This window comes from Hippopotamus amphibius, chromosome 11, assembly GCF_030028045.1.
Source record: "Hippopotamus amphibius kiboko isolate mHipAmp2 chromosome 11, mHipAmp2.hap2, whole genome shotgun sequence".
NCBI classification, from domain to species: Eukaryota; Metazoa; Chordata; class Mammalia; order Artiodactyla; family Hippopotamidae; genus Hippopotamus; species Hippopotamus amphibius.
In genome coordinates, this window is record NC_080196.1 from 95,255,349 (window position 1) to 95,278,408 (window position 23,060).

The following is a 23,060-nucleotide window of genomic DNA, read 5'->3' on the forward strand; positions in this document are numbered from 1 at the left end:
GGGGTGTGTTTTTTGGTGAGCTCCAGTGTCTTTCTGTTGATGATTGATCAGCAGTTAGTTGTAATTCCGGTGCTCTTGCACGAGGGAGTGAGTGCACATCCTTCTGCTCTGCCATCTTGAACCATCTCCTGAACTTAACTCTTGATGCAAAAAAAGAGAGTCTTGCCTCTTAGGTCTGAGAGCAAAGTGAACAATGAAAGACCTGGATCTGAAGGAGGTACTTAAAGTGGCTTTTCTTGATTGCAAATTTATCTACAGTTGAACAGAAGGAGATTGTAGGAAGCATCTGGTCTTAACACATTATTTAACAGATGGGGAAAATATTGTTCTGGGAGGGCCACATTTTTGCATGAATTCACATGGCTAAGTTAGTGGTAGACTCAGCCTGTGTGCTAAGTTCTGTTGCAACATTCCAATCTGCCTGCACTTTATCCTTCTTCTGATTTTGATTCAAACCCAAGTGAAAATATGCCTATTCTGAATTATGAGGGCAGCCATTTATTTTGCTCCCTCTTCAAGCTTCCTTTTGCTGAAGCCTAGACTACACTGTGGTACAAGGTGACATTGGATGACCATTGGTGGCCCTTGTTTCCCTGGTTTTGTGGCTCAATGTCTTGTTCTTCTTGGTTTCTCAGGAGCTGCCACCTGAGACTCCCAAACTGAGATGTCTCTCCCAAGATCAGGGCTCATATTTTCTACAGTGAGACATACTCCATTCCTTTCAAAGATATCAGATGTGCTCTCACCTCTACTTTTTCCCTGACCTCAGCCATGAAAGCCTGAGTGACAATGAGCTTATCAGTAACCACAGATTTTAAGACTGAGCAAGTGTCAGGAATTTCACCAAGTACCTTATACACATTATTATCATATTTAATCCCTACAGTTATCCTTTGATATAGGTATACTCTTTCTCATGAAGAAATAGGGGCTAGGACATTAAGAAAATTGCCAGATATTAACCTGCCTATAAGAGTCAGAGATAAAATTCAACCCTGAGTCTTTAGACTCCAAAGCTCTTAATCACTATGCTACACTGCTTCTGATAAAGACCAATTTAAAAAATAAAATTACATCCTCTTTTTAATTCTTTCCCTAAAGACTACCCTATTATTATTTACAGTATTCACCACTTTAGGGATTAAAAAAGAACCTAAAGACTCAGAGGAGTTAAGAAACTTGCTTTAGATCTCAGAGGTTTTGTGTTTAAACTCAAGTTTGACTCCAGAGCTTGCATTCTTTATCTGTCCTGTTGCCTATCCTATAATGCTCATAGACGATATTTGCTGCATCAACCCCACCATCATCATCATTATCTCACAGACCCTTACATAGCATTTACTATATGGCAAGCTGTGCTCTAACTACTTTGTACATACTATGTTTGCTTCATAAAATCTTGTTCTCCCATTATCCTGATTATACAGCTGAGGACTCACAGGATCAGGGAGTTTAATTAAGTTGCCCAAGCTCATACAGCACTGTAGCTTGGGCACCCAGCATCTCACTTCAGTCCTGCATTTGCACAGTGGTTCATAAATTGCAAAGCTATTTTATTTGCACTAATCCTTATATTAGTCCTATAAGTCAAGTGTCTTTATTTCCAGCATCTTACAGATAAGAAAGTAGATGCTCAGAAAGGATAAGCAATTCTCCAAGTGAAAATAGCTGATAGAAACTGAACTCCAACAAGGGCAGTCTCAGCCAGAATTTCATGTTGTCACATGCTAATCTGAATCAAATCATTAGCCAGAGAATGTGTGAGGATCAATACTGAGCTCTGTTACAATGCACGTTGCTGGAAGGCTCTGAAGGAATCTATTAATGGAACTTTCAGGTATAGTCAGGATCAGAAAGGAGGGGATTTAAGTCAGTCTTTTAATATTTATCAGATATAAACAGCCCCCTGCGTGTGTCTTGATTTCACTTTGTGTAGAGGTAAATGTTTAACAAATTTCTATTAACTCCTTATTTATTTATTTTTAACAAGAGAGGTCCAGATATAAGAGTATCTGAGAAGTTGGTGGACATTTTTTCTTCTGTTAGGCAAAGTTTAAAAGCAATCCTTTTCTGGAATGGAGACTTAGAAATTAAACCCAAATTTATTATTAAAAGAATCTCTTCTAATATTGATGTGATATTGATGATTATATATTTCTCTGATAAATTATACTTTCAGTAAAATAAAGCAAAGGATTAATGATCTTTGTTTTCTTTTAACTGTTGGTTTCATCTTGGTATTTGCATTTATATTCCTGATAGATGAAACATAGTTTCTTTTTTTTAAATTGAAGCATAGTTGATTTACAATGTTGTATTTGTTTCAGGTGTACAGCAAAGTAATTCAGTTATAGACATACAATTCTTATTCAGATTCTTTTCCATTATAAGTTCTTACAAGATGTTGAATATAGTTCCCTGTGCTATACAATAGGTTCTTGTTGTTTATCCATTTTATATATAGTACTATGTATATGTTAATCCCAAACTCCTAATTTATCCCTTCCCTCCCCCTTTCCCTTTTGGTAACCATAAATTTGTTTTCTAAGTCTGTGAGTCTATTTCTGTTTTGTAAGATTCCATATATGTGATATCATATTATATTTCTCTTTATCTGACTTATTTCACTTAGTATGATAGTCTCTGTGTCCATCCAGGTTGCTGCAAATAGCATTATTTTGTTCTTTTTTATGGCTGAGTAGTATTCCAGTGTGTGTGTGTGTGTGTGTGTGTGCGCGCACACATGCAACATATTCTTTATCCATTCATCTGTTGATGGACATTTAGGTTGTTTCCATGTTTTGGCTATTGTAAATATTGCTGTTATGAACATTGGTTTGTATGCCTCTTTTCAAATTAGAGTTTTTGTCTTTTCTGGATATAAGCTCAGGATTGGGATTGCTGGATCATATGGTAACTCTAATTTTGTTTTTTTTTTTTAAGGAACATCCATGTAGTTTTCCATAGTGGCTGTACCAATTTACATCCCCGTCAACAGTGTAGGAGGGTTCCATTGTCTCTATACCATTTCCAGCATTTATTGTGTATAGACTTTTTTTTTTTGAAATTTAAAGAAAAAATTTATTGAAGATCTGAAAAACAATTTCTAAAAGATTGACTTTTCCAGAAAACTGTAGCTACACAATGCATTGCGTCTATCATGTTAAAACGTGCATTAGACACAAATACAAAAACCATGAAACAAGCCACCATTCTTTGACAATCTGAGCAAAGATAAAATGCCTAAGGAACAACATGGATGACTTGCAAAGGATGGGCTCTTTACTGTAAGCACCATAAAAAATGGGGGGGAGCACAAATGGATGAGTGTGTTCAGTTATATACACTGAATTGAACCTTTGGCACTAGGAATCAGAGCATTCTGTCATATAGCATTAACACATATTATAAAAGTGTGTAGTGTCAAAGGAATAGAACCACCAGCATTCAAAAGCAGCTTTGTCAACTAAGCAATAAAACACTCTACAGTATGTCTCTCTGTTGTCCATCATTGAATACACTGGTAGCAACTTTGAAATGAAAAACAAAAAGGAAAAGAAAAAAGGAGCCTGTAACCCCTTTTATTTTCTCTGTTTAAAATCAAACAGAAAACAAACATCAATTCTGTTATACACTAACATTTCCAAAGTACATCATTTGTACAAGAGAAGGACTAAGAAACAAAAATGTGTTTACAGAGATCCAAACATAGTGAGTAGAAGCGCCTCACACAGCCTTCCGATGGTACTCTGGAGGAGCCACTTCATAATCGCTGGCACTAAACAAAGTTGCAGAATTCTTTGCCAGGTATTTTAGGAAATCATGAAGATAATTCAGTAATAAAGCAAGGCTCTTCTCATCCAGAGGTGTATAGGCCAACATTGCTCCAACTCGTACAAATAATCTCAGTAGATGTGGCACTCCATACACCTGGGACATGGGCGCATCAGGGTGATCTGCGAGGATTTTAGCATACTGTGGTCTCTCAAATTTGTAGAGCAGCTGAGTGCCCAACATGACATTGAAGTATTCCTTTATCCCTGCCACAACTTCATTAACAGCATACTCCTTATTATCTGTGTTTCCTCAAGATTTCTTGTAATTTGCATAATCCTCTAGAATGGAATCCACATTCTTCTTGGCAGGAAGATAAAAGAGCTGTTTTTGCCGGGTAATTAAGTCCCAGTCATCAACAAGCCATGGTTTTAGCTCTTCAGGAATCTTTACCTTAACTTCAACTCTGTTCATGAATGTTTCCTCATTCTCAACAGTAGGATCTACTCGGGCCTTTTTCTTGCGAGGAGGCTGAGGTGTCTCACTGGTACTACCACCATCTCCATTTCCAGGTGTTTTCTGTTTGTTCTTTTTTGTTTTCACTTCAACATTTTTCTGCTGCAGACCAGAAGTCTTCTTTCCAGGGGCAGCTCCTCTCATCTTCCCTTCTGCATACTGCTCCTGATTCGCTTTTTGAAGTTCTCTTTGTTTCTGCAAATTGGTATCCATGTATTTGAGCACTCTGCTTTCTGGAACCCATTCATCCCACTGTAATGTATAAAGTATTTCACTTGTTTATCCTTTATGGCAACCTTTACACACTTTGCTTCATAAAGAAGAGGTCCATGGAAGCACAGCACTCTCTCACCCTCCTGGAATTTAGGCTACGGGTCCTGCTTCGGCGCCATTTATAAGTGATTCGCCGCCGCCTCCTCCTTCTCCCACCACCCCCGACTACCACCCCCTACTCTCTACCCCACCCAACTCCTGTATAGACTTTTTAATGATGGTCATTCTTACTGATGTGAGGTGATACCTCATTGTAGTTTTGATAAGCATTTCTCTAATAATTAGTGATATGAAGCATCTTTTCATGTGCCTGTTGGCCATTTCTGACCATTTTTGATTGGTTCATTTGTTTTGTTTTGTTTTGATATTGAGCTGTACTAGCTATTTGTATATTTTGGAAATTAAGCCCTTGTCAGCTACCTAATTATGTAAAAACATGTAAAAATAGTACATGTTGCCACCAAAATTGAAAAAAGTCCTACCAAGCAATATGCTACTGATTTGGTGAACATGGGGGCAAGGGGTAAAAGATAAAGCAACTTGCTTTTCACTTGAGAGTATTATCCTGTGTGCATTTCCCAATCTCCAGAGGACAGTGTCCAAAGAGCTTTCCATGGATGGTGCTGTTTCTCTCATGGATTGTATTTTCCTCTGAGTCCTCCCAAGGGAAGCAGTCATGTTATGGGTGAGAAACGCACATACAACAAATCCAGTGCAACATATTTATTCCTAGGCTTTGGATTTTTCATTTTTTAAAATATTATATCAAAGGAGTTGTGTCATTTTAGCTCCATTAAATATAACCCACCACCATCCAGGTTTTATGCAATCGAAGGAATAAACTGTGAGAGCTACTCCAAGCCCCTCAAGCTAGCACACTGAATCCAGAACTTTGAGCAGATGTCCTGATACCATTACATTTGGCCCAATCAAATGTTATAATCCTTTCTCTCTAGACAAGCACCCTCAGATTATATTCTCACATGTGTTTCTTACCTTTCTTTCAATATTATTTAGCTATTTAACCTTAGTTATTGAGAACTGGTCACTGGAAAATAGCTTGAAATACCAGTAATTCTGGTATTACTAATAACTGAAGACACACAAAAATCTAACAGGTCAGCTCAACTAATTCACACTTGACATAATGTCACACCCAACACTAACACTAAATGTGTTGCTGTTTTTGAAAAGATTTTAAATTATTGGGGCAAATCCATATGCTAAAATAATCAATGAAAAAGAAGACACTATACATGTATATATGTATAGGTGGTACTTCAACAAATGTACAACAAAAAGACAGAAGCTTTCTAATTTCTGTAGCATGAAAACAGCCATTTAGTTCTGAATCTTCACACATTCATTTCTAAAATTCACACAGAGCAAAACAAAGAGAAAACTAAAAAATTCGCACTGTAAACATCTATTGTGTAATACAGAAATGAAGATGCCTGTAAACTCCAATTTTTATGTAAGCAAGGGTGGAAAAAAAGGTGAAATCAAATAGGGTATTTTTTATACTATATATGCTAGAAAAACTTAAAATTTGACCACACTAAGTGTTTAGTACTTATGGAAAAGTGGGAATACTACTATGGGAGTGAATATTCGTACAAACTTGGATACAATTTGGGGACTATATGGTACAATGAAAAAAACACACACCTGATGATCTGGGAATTTCATTTTTAATTATACTTCTAGAAACATTTTAATGAATGTTCCCAAGAAGGCATATGCTAGAACAGGGGTTCCCAACCCCTGGGATCTGATGCATGATTATCTGAGGTGGAGCTGATATAATAATAATAGAAGTAAAGTGTACAATAAATGTAATGCACTTGAATCATCCTGAAACCATTCTCTCCCCACCCCTGGTCCTTGGAAAACTTGTCTTCCATGGAAATGGTCCCTGGTGCCAAAAACGTTGGGGACCATTGTACTAGAATATCCATAGCATCATTGTTTATAATAGTAAAAAAATGGAACCAAACTCAATTTCTATTAACAGAATAGATTAATAATTGTGATGTATTCAATCAGTGAAATGTTCTAATATAGTAAAAACAAGTAAAATAGAGTTACAGCTGTCAGTGTAGTTGAAGTTTACAAATGTAATCTGGCCAAAAAAAAAATCCCATATTGTGAAAAAAATAAAGTATAATATGTTTCATATAAATTTTGAAGCCTTCAAACAGTATTGTATATCTTTGGAATGTATTAAGTCATAAAAAATACATGGGAAATATAAACATCAAATTGAAGAGAGTGATTACTGCTGATAGGAAGGGAAGGAGGGGAATGTGATTGAGAGTAAGGATAGAGTTGGCTCTAATTTCATGTAAAAAATTTTATCTCTGTGATACCTTCTAAAGATATTTATTTGATCTTTGTCTCTAATTCTTGATACAGAGCTCCTAAATCCCTTGTAGTTTCCTGAGTGATTGAGGTAATAGGAGTGTCTTTTGTTTTAAGAAGGAGACTCTTGGCCAGCCTCCACAAACTCCAGGATGGAGTCTGGTCATCAGAAAGACCAAACTTTGATTAGAAGCTTGAAACTTTCAGCCCTACTCTCCAAATTACAGGGACGAGAGAGAGGGCCTAGAGATTGAGTTAGAAACTCATCATGCCTAAGTGATGAAACCTCCATAAAACCCCCTAAACAACAGAGTTTAGATTGCTTCTGAGTTGGTGAACTTACCCATGTGCTGGGGAGAGCTGAATACCCCAGCTCCACAGGGACAAAACTCCTGCACTTGGGACACTTCTAGACCTTGCTCTGTGTATCTCTTCATTTGGCTGTTCATTTGTATCTTTTATGAAATACTTTCTAATGAATTGACAAACATAAGTAAAGTGTGTTTATTACTGAACCAAACCTGGGTCCACTCCCCCACGTGCAGTGAAGCCAATCTATTGACACCAGGTTTTGATGAAGGAAAGCAGCATTTATGGCAGGTGCCAAGCAAGGAGAATGGGCAGCTCATCCTCAAAACCCCAAATTCCCTGATGGCTTTCAGGGAATGGATTTTAAAGCCAGTGGGAGGGAGGGGCGGCAGGGTGCATGATCAGCTTGTGTACCATTCTTGGATTTGTTGGCATCAAGTGAAGGTTCAAGCATCATTAACCTTCTGGTTTCAACCACTCTAGGGTCTATGTTCTTGCAGTCAGCAGTTTTCATCTGGTGGGGGGTCTGCTTCCTGTAAAAACAACTTAGGAGTGTGTGTTACTCCTTTATCTGTATCTTTCAGGGAACTGTGAGTTCTTGGTTTCTGTTATGTAGTGGATTTATAATCTAAATTGTTACCAGTTCCCCAGCCCAACAGCTATTCTTTGTTTCTACATCTTCACATTTCCTAATCATTAACTCTTGAGTCAGCCTTTTACTTCAAAAGACAAGGACACAGGGGCTTGTACACAGTTTCATGTTCCTGAGTTCTGTGAGCCATTCTAGAAAATTATCAAACCTGAGAAGGGAAACCTTAATTCATAGGCAGTTCATCGGAAGTACAGGTGGTTAGGACTTGAGATTGGTGTCTGGATCAGGGCAGTTTTTTGGGCCTGAGCTCTTTATTGTGGTATCTGATGCTAACTCTGGATAGACAGTGTCAGAATTGAATTGAATTGAATCATAGGGCATCCAGCTGGTTTCTGAAGAGCTGGAGAATTGTTTGGTACAGAAAAGATTCAAACATTTGGTTTCAGAAGTATTGTGAGTAAAAACAATTTTGACTCTCTTAAACTGGGTAACAATGGGGATTTGGCTATTTACCAAGTTATTCTTTACACCTTTTTGTGTATCTGAAATATTTTTTCATACATTTTTAAAACAGTGTGGCTGAGGCATATGATGTGTGAAGTAGTGCAGGATGAGAATTTAGAGGTGGGCAGAGGTCAGAAAGCTCAGAGACTTGTAGGCCTTGGAAAGGATTTGGATTTTACCCTAAGAGGAATGAGAAGTCATTCAGGGGTTTTGAGCAGGATGGCAATCTAAAGCAGGCTGATATTTTGAAAAGAGCATCCTGGCTGCCTTGTGAAGAATGAATTGGAGGAGGGCATGTGTGGAAGCTGGGAGACCAGGTATGTGTGGTCCTCCTCCTGGGAGATGATGGGATCATTATTCGTGTTTCAGATCCAATACATAGCTGGAGACGCAAGAGATAGCCAACAGTATGCTTAACAGTGTTATAACTAGAATCATTTCAGGGATGGTCATAATCTTTCCTTTTTTACTGACACTACTGGCTACAAAGTTACTTATTCCAAACAATTTTCATTTATTTTCTTATACAAAATACTACTGTTTTGTTCACTCTGAATTCACATTTTAAAGTTCACATCCTGACATAAATTTACATATTCCTTTTGTCTAGTGGATCTAATATCTATCTTTCCATTATGGCCTCACACTACATCTAGATTGCTCTTCACAATTTCCCCCTATGCCTTGCCTCTTTCCGCTTCTCCCCGTGTGTCTCAGCTGCTGTCTTCTTTCACAATATCTCCTTCCTCTTCTCTACGTATCCAGGTATGTGAGGACCTTTAACATATGGATCAGAATCTGTCTCTTATGAACCATGACCAGTTTTATCCCTTCATCACAAAGGTTGCTGCCTTGGCTTTCCTGATATTTCAAACATTACACCCGTTGGGTTTATTCTCAGCTTCTCCTCACTACCCTGCCTGGCTGCCCTCTCCCCACCTGCTCCTCAAAGCTGAATTCACTGCAGCCTCCTTTCATCCTGTCTTAGTTGCCATCACTGTTCCAGGTCCAAAGCTGACTCTGGTAGAATTTTTATGAACTGCTTCAGCCCATATAGCTCTCATTTTTTACACCCCATCTCCCGGCCCAAGTGAGGTTGATGAAATAAACAAAGCCTCACCTTTGAATTCTGGAACTGCTGGGTCCTGAACTGTCCACTGTACCCCAGGCATGGTTATGATGCCCTACTGATGAGTGCTTGGATTTTAATTTAATGCTAGGTTTAGGGTCAACCTCAGTCCCCCATGGGTCCTCATTTCTGATTACCTAATTATGGTTCTGAATCTTACAAGCCCCAGTTTCTCTCTTTGCCGTTCCTTGTAGATTTGAGGTTTTCTTTAATTTCCATTCTGAGTTCCCATTCTAATAACAAATCTGTCTGCTGTGGTTGCTTCAGGAATCCTGCCTTGTGCTTTTGTGTAGTCCCTTCAGTGAACCTCAGCTCCCAAATCCAGGGCCCTGCTGTCCTCAGAGGGTTATGATCTGCATGACTGATTGCTGACTTCTCGCTCCATGAACCTCTTAGATGCTCTAGTCTGACCTTTTGTCTGATGTTTGGACAGAGTGCTCAGGGCCAGCATAGATGATGAGCCATGTCTCCGCCCTGGGAGTTGCCTAGTCCTTGCTGTTATTTAGAGCGTGATTTCCAGTAGTCTCTGTCCTTGTGGGCAGGTCTAATTCCAGGTAGCAACACCACCCTGGCCTTGCTTCCAGTAAACATCGGCACTTTCCTGATGGACCATGATGTATGTCAACAGAGTTTCTGAAAGGTCAACAGTTGTATGCTCTTTCCAGTAAATTTAACCTCTGAATTGTCTTTCACCTTTCCTCCCCATCCTTCTTAGGGTACAGTGTTCTATACATTAGATGAATTATTCGTGGCTATAGACAATAAATGAAAGGGGAGCCCAAGGGCCATACACTCTAATCTTAACTTGGTTTATAAAAGGTCATTTAAACATGTGTGTCTCATCAGGGAAGTGGAGATAATAATATTTAATTCTTGTGTATGCTCACTGAAATAGGCACAAACATCTCTGTAAGGTTATTAATCTTATGTTGGTCATGTCATATGTCAAAGCTGCCCAAGGGTAACACCGTTTGCTATGACCCAGCCAAGGTTTAAACTTTTGTTTTTACTTGTCTTCTCACCCACATTTAAAAATGCCAGTTATATACATATTGCTATATTTAAAATAAAGACCTACTGTGTAGCACAGGGAACTTTGCTCATTCTGTAATAATCTAAATGGGAAAAGAATTTGAAAAAGATTAGATACATGTATATGTATAACTGAATAACTTTGCTGTACACCTGAAACTAACACAGCATTGTTAACCAACTATACTGCAATATAAAGTAAAATAAAAATGCCAATTATGAGTCAGCCTATTAACTGAAGTCTTTATGAAGTAGTTTTTCAGATCAATAAGAATAAAGAAAGACACATTAGTTGTCTGTAAAAAACTGAAAATGTCTACAAGCCTGTAGTTCCTCATATGAAGTGCTTGGGTGAGGTACGTTTCATAAATTAGATTTTCTTCTAATTTTATAAAAGTAATGTGATACATATGCGGTATATTACACAAGACCTTCAGCAGGGCTGTGGTGGTAATCTGCAATAGACTTTCACATTTTTATAATTAAACATATAAATAATGATGTTTACATTTATTAAAGGCTAAAAGTAGCTTTATTAGTTTGAATTAACTTTTGCTGCCAAGTAAATTCGTGCTATAAGTACAAAATAATTTTTGGTTTTGAAGCCTTTTGGATTTTGGAACTATACATCAGGGATCACAGACCCATTTTCTGAAGAAAAAAAATGGTTTCATTTTGGGCGTCTCCTTATACGGCAGGACCAGAGTGTAAGTCAGCTGAAGGAACGAGAAAATTTGGGGGTTAATAGAAAAAAGAACTTTCAATCAGTTAAGGTCCTCCTGAAACGCACTGCTAGTCCCTGGGAAAGTCCTGAATTCCCAGTCACTGTGATCAAACAGAGATGCATTATGCAGTTGCCCTTTATCCTGTAGAAACGGATAGACTTAACATTATGGAACCAATCTCCTGACATACAAAAAACACACATCTTTAAATAAAAAAGAACCTTCTCTTTGTTTAGACAAAATATTACATTTTAAACACATTTGAAAGTTAAAATCAAAAGCCAAACATTCGATAAACAAAGAAGAGTGTAAGCAGGGGTCTTGTTTGACCCAGCCAACGCTGTGTGGCTATCGTGGTTTCATACATGCCTGGGGTATGTTAGGTGCTCAATAAACAGTTGGGACTAAATTAATGAAAGACCATGTTCTGTCAGAATAAACATATTTAAAATTTATATCTACACTTCAAATTTGTAATTAGGAAATTCAATAATATGCATCAAAACATATTTTTCCTCCTGAGGTTTCTCTTTTAAATAGGGCTAATTATTTTAATCCCATTGTATCACTGAAATACTTTTTAAATTACTTTTTATTTAGTGAAGGAACACCTGCTGTTGGAATTGGTTCAGTTTGGTAAAAATTATCATAAAGAACACCCTGATAGTGTTACGGTAACCATATAGAAAACACACTTACAGAATGCTTCAGTATTTATTTTTAATTTTATTTTTAATAATTACTTTTAATAATTTGTCAAATCTCTCTATTAGATGAATGAAAAATAACTTTTTTCCCCCAAGACTGGCTAGCTACCAAAGAGTCCTCTCAACTACATGTCAGCCAACAAGATTTTCAGATTTCTTTTTGGCTATAAATCCTACTCAAGACAAAGATCTTTCATAGGATATTGTGACAAGACAATGAAAGATACCTATGCTCTCTGTTCATTATAACAATCCAGGCATGCTCTGCTTTTTCTGTTGACCTTCAGATTGAAGTATTCACAAGAATTGTCAATAATACATGCTGAAGTATTGTTCTTTGCCAAACAAAGAAAATTCTGAGTTTTACATGGTAAATTTAGCCACAGAGCAATATGTCGTTTAACGTTGCTATTTTTTAAAAATTTCATATCTCCTATATTTTTTTCCAAAATATAGAAGAAGACTTGTGACTGAGTCTTGCAACTACTAGGTCAATTAGAGATTGTGAGCACGAGACTCAAGAGATAGAATAAACTTTCCCTCTTTATCTATTGATAAAATGAGTGGATGCTGTGAAAAATGATGAGGTTTTACTTACGCCATAACTATGTAGCTCAAGTACCAAATTAAAACAAATGTCTCTGCAGAATAAAAATGTGGTAATATCTTAAAGCAAATAAAGTCAAATGTGTACCACATGTTTGATAATTATATCATTCTGATCTTCAAATAAATCAGTTTATTAGAAGGTCATGCTTAATATTATTGATACCTTCAACCTATGCCTGGCCCCTGTAGCCCATGGCCATACAATGACATCATTGGTTTTGTTTCAACAGGAGTAAAAGTAAGTCATCATATTTTTACTCCTCTTGAGAACAAATCCCTTCCCAGCTTTTCAATTCCTTGACAGTTTTTCTATGTTATTTATATTCGAAGGCTTGAGGCTATGCCATTTCAGTTGATCCAATAAAACTCATTAAACTGATGGCGTTAAACACATTTAAAAGAGAAATTTCAGGGGATCAAACTTTTAGGAAAAAAAATTCAGAATCCAAAACTGTCAAATACAAAGAGGTCTGTTTTATTTGCTGCTGAACTTTTTGTACTAGAAAATACCTGGTGCTTTTTAGAAACACAATATTCTCAATTGTTGAGTTAATAAATCTATTAAAGAGTTAATCTTTTTTCAATCTGAGACAAACCAGATTTCTTTTTTTTTTTAGCTCTTTATTGGAATATAATTGCTTTATACTCTTGTACCAGCTTTTGAGGTACACCAAAGTCAATCAGCTGTATTTATACACATATCCCCATATTCCCTCCCTCCCGTGACTCCCCCCCACCCTCCCCGTCCGGGCCCTCCAAGGCATCATCCATCATCGAGTTGATCTCCCTTTGTTATACAGCTACTTCCCACTGGCTATCTATTTTACAGTTCGTAGTATATATATGTCTATGCTACTCTCTCACTTCGTCCCAGCTTCCCCTTCACCCCCCACCCCCACAACCTCGTGTCCTCCAGTCCCTTCTCTGCATCTGCGTCCTTATTCTTTTCTTGTCACTGGATTCATCAGTACCATTTTTTTTTTTTTTTTAGATTCCTTACATATGAATTAGCATACAATATTTGTTTTTCTCCTTCTGGCTTACTTCACTCTGCAGATTTCTTGACCAAAAAATGTTTTCCTCAAGATTTTCAACATTTCCTTACCCCTTTGGCATTATTGCCTAGAAAATTGATTCTAATGGTTTTTAAATGCATGTGAATTACTGATCAACTGACCAAGCAGACTTCCAGACATCAACCTCGAGACGGAAAAGATGAAACAGCCCTAAGGCCATTGGCTGCTCACAGGGCTGAGACGGCATTCATGTATGGGTAAAGAGAAAACGATGACAAACTTCTACCTCGCTTTTTTCTTAGGCTGGTCCTAAAATAGAAGGCAGGTGTTTGAAAGACAGTGCCAAAAAGAAGAAGAGGAAGAATTGTGTAACATTTCAGAGTTCCTTTCTGTCAGGAGGATTGTTGAGGGGGTAGTCATAGCAGCGCTCGGAAGCAGTATTTCTTGCGTCTTTCTGTAATTAATACCTCATTTCCTTGTCTAAGGTGGATCCTGTTTTAGTGGATAATTGTTTATCATTCAGTTTCATCCACACCTGCACTGATGTATCAGAGTTGATTCTCCACCAGTCATTTAAATTATTTCTCAGGGTTGCAGATATAAAAGGTAATGCACGGATTGAAAAATATTTTTGGAGTTCAGCTTGCAGTACTTCAAGCTCAAGAATGGACAGAAAGCACGGAAAATATGTGGTGAATATTGAACACCCTGAAAACCCGGCAGTGAGTATTGTTGCTCTATTTTAATATTTGCCTATATCGCAGCCTGATTTTCTGCATTTAACAGCAATCGAATGTATTTACTGCAATGTAGTCAGTGTCATAATTCTGCATTCTTCTTCAAAAGGAAGAGTGGCCACATATTAATATTTTCCTTCAACTTTTCATGCTATATTGTGCTCTATTATACTTTAGAAGTTATTTTGTATATTTACGTATATACAGCATTAGAAATGTTTCCATCACCACATGATATAAAATAAATTAACTTCCAATATTCACCATCATGTAAACATAAAGCTCCAAAGATGTCTTTGTTTTAGTTTTGAAATTATACTTTTACAATTTCATTCTTAGATTTTATATATAATTTCTAAACCTGTCAGAATTCACATTTCTAAATATGTTAGAAATCCAGATACTAATCCTGGATATTCTCTTTAGGCAAAAGAAATCCTCTGAAAATCCCTACTTTGTATGATAATATGTACATTCCGTCTATTTTAAAATGTTTTGCACCAAGAATCAAATCTTCACTATATAGTTATAAGTGGTCTCTTTAATACCAGATCAAAGGGTATAAGTGTGCTAAAAATTGCAATGGTAAGTTAAAATTCACGCCTGAAGAGTAAAGGCAATATTTTGTCTTTGCAATTTGGAGCTGTGGCAATCGGCCTGTATTAATCATCATAAAATAAGCCAACGAAGATAAATTCCTGTTGTTTGGTAAGTGTTAGTTGAATTAAGAGAATCCCACGGAGGATTCCTGGTTTACTGAAAGAAAAGGGATTTCCCCTTGAGTCATCAAAGGACCCTCCTGAGGTTGTTCTCTTTGTCATTTGTCTCTGAGTTTGACACTCTATAATTCGACCTTCAGGATGCTGGAATATTCACATGGAAAAAAAATCCCTTTAGCCAAGTATTCATCATCTTGATAGTTTCTCTAGATAACAACAAACTTGAAGATATTTACAAATATTATCTTAAGCACATTTTACAGCATATGTCTGCATAGCTGACAATATTTCAGTTACCGTGGGTATTTCAGACATAGTCATAAAAATATTTTTAAGACCAAATTCAATAATAGAATTAAAAAATGAATTGAAAATCATAAAAAGAAAATAAATTTTGGTGAATTGTTTTTCTGTTGGGATATATGAGAACTTAAGTCAATCCTTATAAAGTTAGGGGAAGAGCTTTTCGACCTTTCCTTGGTAACTATTGCTAATACGCTTCCGTTGCCTATGACCATTATTAGGTAAGGCTGCCTCTCTCATTAAACATTATTCACAGCTCTCCAGCTATTCCAATTTTGTACAGAGACTTCACCTGTACTAAGAGTCAGAGCAACTCTGACACAGCAAGAGTTATTACTTGGATTACAGTATTACCCTGAAGCTGAGCCTAGATCACAGGTTCTCCACCCTTAGTGTAATTGTCATCCATCATATTCCTTCTCTGAAAGGGTTGGGATTCTACCGGTGCCAGAAAATTCTGGAAAACTGGCCTGGTGAGTGAGTTTTACTTTGTTTACAAAGCCCATTAAAATATTTAGGTTCTTCAAAATATCTAAGTTCATCAGCCACAGGCAGACTGGATAATAACTAAAGCAACAGAATCAGCACTTAGGAAAACCAACAAGGTTTTATTAAAGGTAAGTCCAACTTTACTCAGATTTACCTAGTGGATAACATGGACTTTGTTTCATCTTATTCGGTAAAGCTAGAGCTATTTTGTTTATTTCTTTGATTTAACACTTATAGAAAAATCTAACCTAGTGAACTCTTTACTGCCAAAAGTATTCCATCTTATCTATATTTAATAAAAATCATTTATTTTTGGTATTGTTAATGATAGTTCGCAGTGGACCAATGACTTTATCCAATTCTAGTTTGACAGTTTTATGGAACTCGGTTGATGGGCCAACAATTTTTATAGCTATTTAGTAATGGGTTATTAAATCACCATGATAAGAGAGAATTAGCAGTTCTAGCGGTAGGAATAAAAACACTAATACTATATCAATGATAATGATAGCTAGTGCCTATTGAATGCATACTATATGCCAGACATTGCTCTAACCATTTTCATGAACCATTAGTCCTCACAGCAAATCTACGAGTGTAGGTAGTCCTAATCACCCTTTTCTGAGAATCAGCAAGAAGTGGCAGCGATGCCCTTGACTCTTAGAAAATTTGCATTATTAGCCTATGAGATGAAGACCCCCAGACAATGCTATATGATTTTTGAGATTTAGCAAAACTTTTTGCCCAGATCCATAAATTCCTGAGCTTTCTCCTCTCCCAATTCACTTTCTCTTCTTCTTTCTCCTCTTTTAACACACCTCTCCCCCAGTCTTTCCCACTGAGCTCTCCCATTTCCAATCTTTATTATCCCCTTTTCTCCACAATGTTTAGTGATGACTGTACTTATTTAATTATACACAAATATCTCTTTTCCTCCCTGTTCTATTAGCATACAAACTCACTAAGTGTAGAGACTTTTGTTGTTGTTGAAAACTGTTTTCATACCGCTCTGTGCCTAAGAGAAGCCCAGCAAAGACATGTTACAAACCGGACAAAAGACTGGTCTGCTGTGTCCTTGTCATGGGCTTGCAAGTTCCACTATGTAAAGTATGATGTGGATTATGCAAAGGAATCTCTTTGTGTGAGAATTTTTCATGAGTATAGTGTAGCATAGCATACACTATATTAATATATTACTGTAGTTAATATAATAATATGCCACATCTAGTGTAGTAGAGTGGAAATTACACTGACCTTAACGCTGGAAATTCTGGGCACCAGTGCTTGCTATGGGGTCATCACGGGATAATAATAGTACTACGACTACTGCTACTACCACCAATAATAATAATACTAACTTCAACTCTTTTTGCTTCACTATTCTCATTTCCAAAATGACCTGAACAGGTTGTACCTGATAAAGCTGCAAGAACTTTTTCAGCTCTAACATTCTATTCCTTGTATGAATTGATGCTTCCTAATATATGCTCCACCTACAGCATCGTCAACATAAGGTTGTTTAATACATGCTTGTAATATGATAGAGAAGATGGATTATATACATTCCTCGTCTGGAACATGGATTACTTACAAAAATTAGTTAAAATGTGATATAGAATAACCTGTCTAGATTTTTTTTTGTCTTCAGAGAATAAGGAAACATTAATTTCTTTAAAAAGTTTTGTTGTTATTCTTTTTAAAAAAGTCACACTCTTGCTTATTTTTGGCTGAAGAGTCTAATTTTAGAAATTCAACACCATTGTTTCCTATTCACTTAACGTTTCATCTCTATAGCCAGTCATGTGTTCAAATGACCAAGAGGCCCATAGCTCTGCATGCTGGCGTCCACCTTCAAGTGACGTAACTTGTGATGTCCCTTCCAACTTTACTGGGGTCTGTGTGAACCCAAGAGTTGTTGCACAATCAGGATGCCACACACAGGTAATGTTTGGTATAGCAGCTTTTACCCAAGGTGGGCTGTGCTCTATATGGGGATGTATTTAGTGTAGTCTTTCCCAGGAAATGTATTTAATCGTTTAATTCACCAACATTCATGTTAAGCATTTGCTCTTCTCTCAGTATAATTATGTCACTATGAGGCAATCTACAAGAAGGAGAGTATTTGATAGTCTCTTTTTTAAAAGAGCTAATGTTCTTTGAACACTGAGACTCATTCTAATAGACAGAGAACTTGTACGAAAATAAAAAGAATAAATGTAAAGTACAAATGCAAGGGGGGGGCAGGGGAGCAAATATGTCAGCAATGTAGAGACTAATTCATTAATTAGACACCTCTCTAATGTAGATGAAAGACTGGGTCATATTTGAAACTTTGAGGGTCCTACTCTATTGTGATCACTTTATTTCTTATACTAGTCCAGCCTCTGAAACTGTATGTGACATTTTCTACAGCTCTCTTGGTTCTGACCTCTGATGCATGTAAACTTGACATAGAACCCTGGCTCTCTTCTCCAGATTTTCTCCCCTAGCTCTGAAGACTAGATTCGGCTCTCCTTGCTTCTTGATCTTGTCTGTTGGCTGAGTTAATTTTACCTCAGGACTGTATCTCTATATCTTCAGCCCTAGTGTAGAAGCTTGACATTGACTATAAATTACTTATTCTGCTTGGCACTTTGGTTGGGTTACTCTGATTCTGGAATCCCTATCTTCTGTTGCTTAATCTTGCTGTGGAGGTTCAATAGAAAGAGTCTGAGCTTTGTTACTTGATTCTGGATAAAATATGTAACCTGTTGATACTATTGTTAGGTTAATGTAAAAGAATAAATGAGCTAAAATGGGTGGAGATAGAAAATGTTTCTACTTGTTTGCGGAGGTAAACAGCAGAATTGAAAGAGGTCTTAGATAATATCTAATCTGTGTGTTAGAATTACCCAGGGATTATTTAAGAAATACTGATGACTGAGCCTCACCCTAGATCAGTTAAATTAGAAACTCTGGGGATAGAGCCCATGTACTAATATTTTTGAAAAGCTTCAGGTGAATCTGATGTGCAACTAATGGTGAGACTGTGTAATCTAGTCCCATTCCGTCATTTAACAATCAAGGAAAATGTGGCCCAGGACATTTAAGAGATTTTCCAGAACGCACATAGCTTTTGCCAGAAGTGGCTGAAATGAGAGGAAACTTAGGTGTCCTATTGTCTGGCTTTGTGCACTTTATTTCATAAGCTGCTATTTTATAATATTTTCTTAAGGCAGTATTATAGTCTCCTTCCAGATGTGCATAACTATTTCATCATCTTCCTTTCGTGAGACCCCTTTGTGGTACCTTCAGTCTAGGTAAAGACAATGACATTTTTTTCTAGGGCTAACTTGGTCTTCGTTGCCCTCATTTCCTTGGCCTTGGGGACTCCTGTCCTCATTCTGCTTCTGCTGCCTTGGAGCTGCCGCCATTTGCACAAAACTGACCTTTCAACAAATACTATAGCCTGTATTTGGTAACATTTAAGACCTGCTCTAGCCTGTCTAGAAGGCACGAGTGTTGTAGTTGTATTCCATTCTTCCAGGGTCTTGCTCTCATCCAAATAACAATGAAATAATTAATCATATGGGACAATTGAAAACTTATGTAGGTTTCACAGTGCCAAGAACTTTGCAAACATTGCCTTATTTTTCCTCTCATCATTGGAAAGCTTCCAGGAGTTCTTTTCATTGTGCACTTTCAGATATTTTAAGCCTGGGAAGAACATAATGCGCTCAGGTAGATTCTCTGCATCCCCTAGTCATCCTAGGTCCTAGGCAGCTACTTACATGCTGGGTGGTAGCAGTTAAAAGGATTGTTATCAGAAGTTGATTCGGCACCTGGTGATCAGTATTACTTAAAGATTTAGAAACACTCTAAGGACGATTTTGAAAAACCTCACAGTGTATCATTCCTCTCCTGATAACACAATCACTGAGCGATACCCAGGTATTGGGGCAAAAATAGGCATGTGAAGAGAACTTGCTGTGTTGAACGTGAACCGTGCAGCCTTCTGTGTGGTAATGGAGGTTGGGAAAGGCATTCCCAATCAACAGAACTGTTGAGCCAAAGTCCTACCTTAGAATTCTAGTAAGCATGGTGCATTGAAGAAACTGAGTGGAGGCCAGTGTGGCCCAGGGCTAGTGCACTAGTCCAGAGTGGAGATAAAGGAAGCTTGAACTAAAGTGGTGTCAACAGAGATAAAGTCACTAACAGTGGGAGATGTTTAGCAGCTAAAGTTAAAAGACCTTGGTAATGGGTTAAGAGATTTCAGGGATGACCCCTTTGCTCCACTTTATGAAATTAAATTGAATGGATGGTAGTGCCATTTAATGAGATGGAGCTGGCCAGGTTTCCCTGGCAAGATCATGACGTTGGGTTTGGAGACAGTGAGACACTTTTGAGACATCTGAGATGTGCTATTGTGTAAGCATTTGAGGGCTAGTAGGGAGGGCTGGACTGGAGATAAACTTGAGAGTCATTTGGATATAGGTGGTAGTTAAATCCAACCCACTGCCTATTTTTGTAAATAAAGCTTTATAGGAACACAGCCATGCTCATTTGTTTACTCACTGTCTATCACTGCTTTCACACTATAACGGCAGATTGCTATAGTTATGACAGAAACTGTATGGCTCACAAAGCTGAAAATATTTACTGTCTGGGCCTTTACAGGAAAAATTTGCTAACCCTAGACCTAGTGTGAAAAAAAACAAGGGCCTAAGAATGTCAACAGTAAAAGCATAAAGTGGATAAGAACTTTCGAAAGAAACTGAGACTATTCTGGGAGGTTAGGAGGAAACCAATGAGAATGGGATATCACAAAAGGGAAAAGATCGTTCAAGAGAGAAGAGGAATGATCTTCAGTGGCAAATGCTACTGAGGCCTTAAGTAAAATGAGGGCTAAAATATGTTAACTACATTTTAGTGAATGCATGTCATGGTGACTCTGTTAAGAGGTGTTTCAGAGGCATGGCAGAAGCAGAAGCCAGGCTAGATTGCTTTGAAGAGTGTCCAAAGGAAACACTGCATGTACACAACTCGAGAAATTTCATTTTCCGAAGAGAGAGAGAAAAGTAGCTAGATGGGTATTTGAAACCAAGGAGGGTTTCTTTTTTAAGACGGGAGAGATTTGAGTGTGTTTAAATGTTAAAAGGAAGAAATCATTTAAGGGGAAAATGGTGACGTATTCCGTCCTGGAGGAAGGATAAACAAAAAAAGTTGCTGAGGAGGGCAGAGGCAATGGGATCCAAAGGCAGATTGGCAGGCCAGCTTCAGGCAGAAGGACAGACAGAATCTTCTGTGTCAATGGAGGAAAGAAGAGGTGGAGTTGCAGGTCTGGTACCTAGTGGGGATTTGAAAGTTTCCATTTGATGGTTTCAAGTTTCTCAAAGAAGTAGAAAGAAAGTGAAGTCATTTGATAGGAATGAGGAGGGACGATTTGTGTGTAAGGGTTGGTAGGCGGAGGTTACAAGTTTAAAGAGAAGGGAGAAGGTTAAGAAAGTATTTTCAAATTGAGAGCGTATCTTAATCAGAGAACTATAATAGGATGGTAGAGCAGTACAGAACATCTATATGATAATGGTGGCTATTCCCCAACAGTGTGACTGTTCATGGGAAGGCCCAGAGTAAGCAGGTAGTCACTTGTTTGCCAACTTGAAAAACCGAAAAGAGGAAAGTGCAAGAGATTTTAGGGAATTAGTAAATATATCAAAGTAATGGGCCTTGGAACAAAAGGTGGATAAGGAGAGATGTGAGTAAAGCCAGGGCTGCTGGGCTGGATGTTTTAATAAAATTAAAGAAAGGTTGTTACAGGAATAATTGAACAAACAAGCTGGAAGGAGAGGACATGGTGGTTAGAGCACAGGATTCTTGAAAAAGTGATTTTAGAAGTGGAGCAGGTTGAGGGTGATGACAATATTCAGGGAAGTATTGGGTGTATGACAGAGAATTTACCATCAAAATGTTCTGCTTATGTGAAAAGACAAATGCCCAACTTATCGTTGGAAAATAGGATAAAAGAAGATGAGATATTGGCAGATTTTTGATTTCTTCTAATGTTAGAGAAAGCATGCAATTACTTCAATCTGAATAAAAATGTGGACTTCAAGCCAGTGTCTTCAGAGACTTATAGGGATTCAATGGTATTAATGCACAAGGGTATAAATAACACAAGAAAGATGATAAATAACAAGCATTTTTATTTCTCACTACTGATATTATTTATTTACACTCTTCTTAGGTGAAAGAAAATTGCTGCAATAACTGGTCTCTGTGGAAAGTCTTTCTGGCTTGTCTCTTAGCCTGTGTGATAACGACAGCAATTGGGGTACTCATAGTAAGCCTGGTGAATAGTAGGGGAAATGACAAAACTTCCGTTGTTATCCAGCTACCCTCCAATGACGGGCAGCCTATAGTTATTATTCCTGGAACCACCTCTTCTACTTCTCAACCTACAGTGACCACCAGTTCAACTGAACCGACAGCTACAACCACTTCAGCAGAATCTACTACCTCTGCCTTGCCCACTGAACCTACATCTGAAACAGGCACACCCGTCACTCCCACTGAACCTATGCCCGAGACAGACACCACCGAAACAGACACCACCGTCACTCCCCCTGAACCTACGCCCGACACGGACACCACCGTCACTCCCGATGACCCTACGCCCGACACGGACACCACCGTCACTCCCGATGACCCTACGCCCGACACGGACACCACCGTCACTCCCGATGACCCTACGCCCGACACGGACACCACCGTCACTCCCGATGACCCTACGCCCGACACGGACACCACCGTCACTCCCGATGACCCTACGCCCGACACGGACACAACCGTCACTCCCGCTGGGCCTATGCCAGAGACAGGCGCAACCATCACTGACGCTGGATCTATAGCCTCCACAACTTGAACTGAAATTTAACGGCAACAGCCGCCACCACACCTTCAGGTGAAACCACAGATTCTTTCACTATACCAGAATCTTAAACTGCTGAAGATTAAATAATAGAGAATACTATTGAAGCTTAAACTAGATGACACCAAAACAATCACCACTTCCTCCATCTCTTCCACTGAATGCACAGCTGCCTTCACTTCAACTGAATGGATAACCATTACCACTTCCACCTAATCTGCAACTACTGTGACTTCCACTTAGCTTGCAAAACCAATGGTCATCCCTTTCCTTCAACAACTTGTAATCTCCATCTATTCATCTTAACCTGTGACTGCGATGCCACCATTATCACTTTAGTGGAACTACTACCAATCAT

At 38.0% G+C, this 23,060-nt stretch overlaps 1 protein-coding gene and 1 pseudogene across 1 annotated transcript; one reads left to right on the forward strand and one right to left on the reverse strand.

Annotated features, from left to right (window-relative positions):
• Positions 1-3,067: 3,067 nt before the first annotated feature.
• LOC130830729 (mortality factor 4-like protein 1) lies at positions 3,068-4,708 on the reverse strand (annotated as a pseudogene).
• A 9,435-nt stretch (positions 4,709-14,143) lies between these two features.
• On the forward strand, positions 14,144-22,696 carry DYNAP (dynactin associated protein). The gene is made up of 3 exons (XM_057698215.1): positions 14,144-14,269; positions 17,590-17,736; positions 22,019-22,696. Exons 1-3 carry the CDS (start codon positions 14,213-14,215, stop codon positions 22,694-22,696), a joined length of 882 nt encoding a protein of 293 aa, XP_057554198.1. The 5' UTR covers positions 14,144-14,212.
• Positions 22,697-23,060: the final 364 nt, after the last annotated feature.